Raw genomic sequence first — 6214 nt, forward strand, 5'->3', positions numbered from 1 at the left:
CCATCCATCCATCCATCCATCCATCCATCCATCCATCCATCCATCCATCCATCCATCCATCCATCCATCCATCCATCCATCCATCCATCAAATAATGAACAGCTCTTGCCTGATTTTCCTTTATACCTTTTCATTTTCTTTTAAAATTCATATTTTTTATCCTTCAGCGTTTTTCTTTGAAGGCTTAAACCTACCCTTCAACTCATCTTTCCTCTGAAAAACTCAATTTCTCTCCCTCTCCCCTACACCAAGAAAAAGGTCAAAACAGATATTAGACATTCAACAGCTGCCTTCCCCTCTGGACATCTCATTAAGGAGCAGTGGAGCACACACATTAAATAGTAGGAATAGTGATGCTGAGGCATACACAAAATAAGCAGAACTAAAAGATGAGCTAGATAGATAAGAGAGGGTGTTAAAAACGATTAGCTTTAATCCCTCTAATTTAATAGAAAGTAGTTACCTAAATATTTGTCTACCCTCCAATTTACACTTGTTTAATTTGAAAATCAGAAAATTAGACTCCTCACCTACCAGATTAGAAGAAATGAGCAACATAAATTCCTGCCTTCACTTCATGCACTCTGGTTTTTCCCAAATTACCCAAAGCTCCTTGGTTCAGAGGCTGTAAAAGATATATACTGAAAGTGTTTTCTTCTTAGGAGATGGAGGTCTAAAATTACAGTTCAAAGGGAGGCTTGAATACATCCATAATTGCCACCTGAGTAATCCCTGTGTTTATGTACCTTAGAGTCTTTTTGTCTAACCTAGTTTTACTAAAAGTGCTGAGAAAAATGAACACTGAACTACTGCTTTAGCATTTTCAAAGAACATGCACCAAATAAATTTTGTATCTGCACTATTGTTTATTGTTTTTAAAAGGACATGTATGAAGTTACACTACCCTTTAACATTATCGCTTGTGGAAACCTAATGTTCAGATATAACATGGAGAAAAAAATGGCAAAAGAGAAAGAGCATTTGTAATTGATTTACTTTTAAAACAATGATGTTAGTTTTAAAATGCAGCCTTTAAACAGTTAACTTACTCGCATTCCAAAATAAAAAAAATTTGGTTTCCACATTTTTCAATCTGTTTTTCATTGGGATATTTTTTTGGAGGACATTGCAAAATAGTATTACTATCATATGAAAAGTAATTCTCAACATTCATAAAAACAAATTAGCAAAATAATTTAAAGTAGCTCTGAGTCAATAAATCCCTTTTCCAACTAGAACCCTCACTGCATACCAAAATGCTGACATTTTATAAGAGTTAACATTTTTGGTAACAGTAAAAAACATTTAAAAGTCAATTATTAATAAGTATATATATTTTTCATCAGGTTAACATCACAGATAATCATGAAGTCAACTACTGTAGTTAAAAAATACGTATTAAGCATGAACTATAATCTCATTCAGTTTTAAATTATTTTCTAAAACTGTAAAGTACATCCATCAGTTTTGGTTCTGTTAACTTTTGTGTAATTGGGCTGAAAAACCTGACTTTATATGTCCTGTCACAAGGCATGTGCTGGTAACTTTTTTAATTAGCTGTGTAAAAGATTACTCTAAAGGTTTGACATCACGTTTTATCAGTGGGATACCAAAGGAACCCTGTCACAGAGTTGCCTAAGTTTCCCTCGCTGTATGAAGCACAGATTAATGCATTACCAAGCCTGTTGCAGTGATCCCTGATTAAATAAAATTAAAGAAATTTCCCAAGTTTCTCTAATACAAGAAGTTGCAACAGACAAATAATTAAAACATAAAAAGGGCCACCTACCACTCAATTTAAAACAGCACAGCTTCAAAACTACATTAGCAAATTTTGTCTACATATCTGTTAAGCATTTGGATAAAGAATTCACATACTGTTATATTTTTTATCTAAGATTTTAGCACCTTTTAAGATATCAAAAAGACCACACTGAAATAGCTCTAAGCAACTTCCCGTTGGTACAAGTAGATAAATGTCGCTGCAGTCATGAACCCAAATTTGTTTATATATATATATATATATATATTTTTTTTTTTTTGTTAATAATCACTTAAAATCAATTCTCAATTCTGGTTTAAAACATCCAGTCGACATGAACAGAATGAAAACCCTTGTACCATACCTAAATTTTAAAATAAATGATATGCCAAAAAGATTTTCTTTTTGAAGTATAAGGCCCTTTTTAAGGTAAAATTCTCCCCATATTAAACTATAAAATAGTTTTTTTTTTATTCCTGGTTTACAACTTACAAATTATTGAAACTGCTGTATCATACTAAGTAGATTTAGCTAGGCGTTGTGGTAAGACTGCGGAGTCAGTAAATTAAATGCAAGCCTGGACACTAAGCTACAGCCTACTGACGCTCATACACATGCTTAGCTGTGCAATAGCTTTAGTGGCAGCAATATTGATGGCTGTTCTAAAACAAGATCTCGTTTCTGGTATCAAGGCGATCTCCAATAAGCTGCCAAGAAACTTGAATGATGCGAATTCAAATCATATGGATCTGTGTCCAAAGGCACAAAAATATTACAAAGCAAAGAGTGTCTTTTTATCTCTGCTGGACTGAGTGTATCTCCCTGCAGGGCTTTTCAAAGTATAACAATCCATTATTTGGCAAGTCTGACGGACTAAATATCCAAGCACTCAGGCTGCTTGAATGTTATAGGTTTGTGTTTAAAGTTTTTAGATTTTCTGCAGTCAACGTTAAAGGTCAAATATTTGTAAAGACTGTGCGGTTTCAGAACTGTTAACTCAATACCCTGTGCAATTAAGGTAAAAGCCTTAAGTTAACGGGTAGTATATGCAAATAAAGATGTGGCTATGAAGGTGATTTAAAATGCACATGACATGATATTCACTGGTCCAGTGGGCTAAACACAAAATGGAGAACAGATGAAAAAGAAATAAGAAAAAAATGTATTAACATTATAACATCTGCAAAGTGTGGAACACATAAAAACAGTCAAATGTGCATAGTGATGCCACTTCAGAAACTCTAAACTTGCTGTTCTCTTATTTTATTCACGTCTCTACTGATCCGTCTATTGTTAGCCCTCCTGATGAGAAGCAGGTATGTCAGCAAAGATAAAATTAACAAAACTTTCCCTCAAAGATAATATTTTTTTTTCTCATCGCTCTTGTTGCCAGATTTTGTGGCATCAGTCTTGCATCCATCTATCAGTCAATAGAACCTCATCCTTATGCTTCTGAACTGAGCTTCATCCATGTCCAACATCTTTAAAGAATTCACACAATACTGCCTATGATGTTGTCTGTTTGAGTTTGTTTGAATCGACGGTTGTGTGCAAATATAAGTGTTAGAGCCCATGAGGCATGTATTAGGAATGTTTATCATTCCATAATGATAGGATCCAACTGCAGCCTGTTTCCTGGTGCTCTGTACTTGCCAGAACATGCATCAAAGAGTCATGACACAGGTTGGGCAGGGATGTCAGTCATTATGATAGCTCTACCCTTAGGTATAGAGAAAAAAAGGATGATGTATGAAAATTACGACCTCACCTAAAACGCATGTGGCATTACTGACTAAGCATGTAGGCAGTTATTTATACATTATGTTGTTTTGTTAGCTGTAAGTCTGAAGAGAAAACCTTTTTTTGTTTTTGTTTTATTGGATACCTTTGTTATGTTTACAACTGAAACTGAAAGAAATAACTACTGCAACATATGAAATGTTCAGAATGACTACCTATTGATGGACAAGACTTGTCAACTCTCATTAAATTCTTTGAGTGCACATGCATTAGTTAGAGACCATCCAAATTCCACACCTATTTCCAACCATGACTAACTGGCTTATGTGGAATTATTGCCTCTTGTTGCTATAGAGTTCAAAGGAAACATAAAAAAAAATAAAAAAATACAGTGTTTACTCAAGATATTTTATCTTCAGATAAAAACCCTCATTATTGTCAAAGAGATACACAGCAATCTGTCTGCATACCAGCACAAGCACATCCAAATCAGCCACCCCATGCACAAATAAACACCCACAATTGCATAGACACTTGTCTCCTACTCTCAGAAACACTCCCATAAAAAAAAGAAATACATTCCATAACCATTCCTGTACCAGTATAGCACGAGAGAAAGCCACATTATGGTTTGTCAGCCACCATAGCAGAGAGACCAAAACAAATGAAGGATGCTCCTGAAGCATCAGTTGTAAATGAAGATAACACTATATATATATATATATATATATATATATATATATATATATATATATATATATATATACTTATTTATTAGAAAAGTAGAGTTGAAATCTGTTAGCTGCCAAATTTGCACAGCAGACATCTACACATCAGACATCAATTTTCTGAGTCTTTTACAAGCAGCATTGTACCTAGCTATTAGCGTTGCAACTGATAATTAAATGTATTTCTTTTCCTTAAGTGTTTTAGCTACCCTTTTCTGAAGTGCACTCTTGGTGTAGAGCCATATAATCCTAATAAAAAACTGCTATTGGCTTACAGGTATTATAGAGCTGCAAAGTGCAACCTCATAGAAATTACGTTGCACAGCACAGCTGGGCCATCTAGTCTATATAAAGTTGTCATGTCAACAATAAACAGAAACTTCTTTTAAGGTGCAACTAACACCTGGAATAATTTTTTTGAAGTGTCTGTTTATCCCCCAACTGAAGGGCTTCCAGGTTGGAAAACCATTTGGTCCACATCAGAAAACGTATAAATACTAATTTAAAATAGAAATAATTTTGGAAAATGTTTTGCAAAAACAGAACTTTATTTATCATCCTAATTTAATATCAAGAACTAGTTAAAACTAGTAACAGCAGCCTTTTGTAAAACTATGCTATGTTGCACCCACCCTATTCTCAGTTTGCACTCTGAGGGAACTACAATAAAAAATATATTCTCAAAATTTAACTTTTTTTTTCTTAATTTTTGACAGCATACATGTTATGTACTATGTATTTTTTTTTTTTATACTTCAGGCGATTAAAAAAGGAAAGATAAACAGACACAGAATGTGTATTTTTACCTTTGTGGGAGAGCCGTATCCTTGGGTATATGCTGTTTGCAGTGGGAGCCATTCCCAGGAAAATAAGACATAGCAGCATCATTGACTGATTTACAGATTGCATCCATCCTGCCATGATCTCTAATACTAACATTCTATAGTCATTAGGTTAAAATGCTGAAAGTCCACACAGCATGAGCAGCAAAGTATAAGAGAGGTTGAAACTCCACAGGTATTTTAATGTATTTCCACCCAGAGGATAGTCCTCAGTATTGAAGAATAATTTATTTCAAGCTAGCAGAGCATTATCTCTGAGTTATCACAATGCCGATAAGCTATACAGGCAGTCTGTATGCAGTGACTGCTTTCCCCTATAGCAGTCTGTTGAAAGCTGCATCCACCCACAACCTTTGGTGGAAATGAAAGTGCTTTGGCTATTATCCTTGCTTGGTCTTAGCAACCACAGATAGAAGTCCAGTTGCTACATTCACGCCGCAGTGCTCACTGCTTTCTGTCCATATGTTAGTCCGTCTGTTTTTATTAGCTGTCAGCAAATGCAGCGTTTGCTCCACTGTTTCTGATGTAGTGAAGAAAAAAAAAAGTGGAAAAATGACAAGCCAGTCTACGAATCCCAAAATGGTGTTAAATATGCTGATTTGTAGAATCCCAGCCTGCAGAGTAAAAGCTGCTGTTCTGTCTTCGGTGTGTGATCCTCTTCTCAGGTCCACTGGGGCCAGTCATTCTCTGGACAAGAGCCCAGTAAAAGACAGAGTGGTAGAGGGGAGGAGTAGGGAGCCTCGTGCCTGGCGTGCAGTCTCTCAGCAAAGTGAAGCTTCAGCTCTTAAGTCTGTTGACATTCAAATAATCGGGGGAGGATCAAAACCTTGGTTAGTCAGGTAAGATGGTTTCTACCAAATATGCATATCTCATGCTACCTGTCACAGTGTGGTGTGAGCGGAGAAGAACCTGTGGGAGTAAAGTTACTGATAATGTTGGGAGTTTTCTATCAGTCAGGCGGGATAGGAATCTTTGTCTTCCTCGAGACTGTCTTGAGATCTCATTCCCTCCAGGGCGGCTGTATGCATTGAGGTCTTCTCCCATTCTGAGAGACTTTCCCCTCCTCTTAGAAACACTGCCTCCCATTTCAGTCCACAGACCACCCCTCCTCTCCTCTCCTCTCCTCTCCTCTCCTCTCCTCT

At 36.0% G+C, this 6214-nt stretch overlaps 1 protein-coding gene across 3 annotated transcripts in view; it reads right to left on the reverse strand.

Annotated features, from left to right (window-relative positions):
- Positions 1–6155, reverse strand: part of sema3e (sema domain, immunoglobulin domain (Ig), short basic domain, secreted, (semaphorin) 3E) — a 30360-nt gene extending 24205 nt beyond the window's left edge. Inside the window, exons 1-2 of one of the 3 annotated variants that reach the window (XM_015397256.1) lie at positions 5951–6154; positions 5037–5862 (exon numbers count right to left, since the gene is read on the reverse strand). In XM_015397256.1, coding sequence (XP_015252742.1) covers positions 5037–5169 — 133 coding nt within the window. In that variant the 5' untranslated portion in view covers positions 5170–5862; positions 5951–6154. Of the gene's footprint in view, positions 1–5036 lie in introns of all 3 variants that reach the window. The other 2 variants (XM_015397257.1, XM_015397255.1) reach the window with 2 other exon arrangements.
- Between the last annotated feature and the right edge of the window lie 59 nt (positions 6156–6214).

The sequence above is a fragment of the Cyprinodon variegatus genome, unplaced genomic scaffold (assembly GCF_000732505.1).
Source record: "Cyprinodon variegatus isolate N-32 unplaced genomic scaffold, C_variegatus-1.0 Scaffold846, whole genome shotgun sequence".
In the NCBI taxonomy this organism is placed as follows: Eukaryota; Metazoa; Chordata; class Actinopteri; order Cyprinodontiformes; family Cyprinodontidae; genus Cyprinodon; species Cyprinodon variegatus.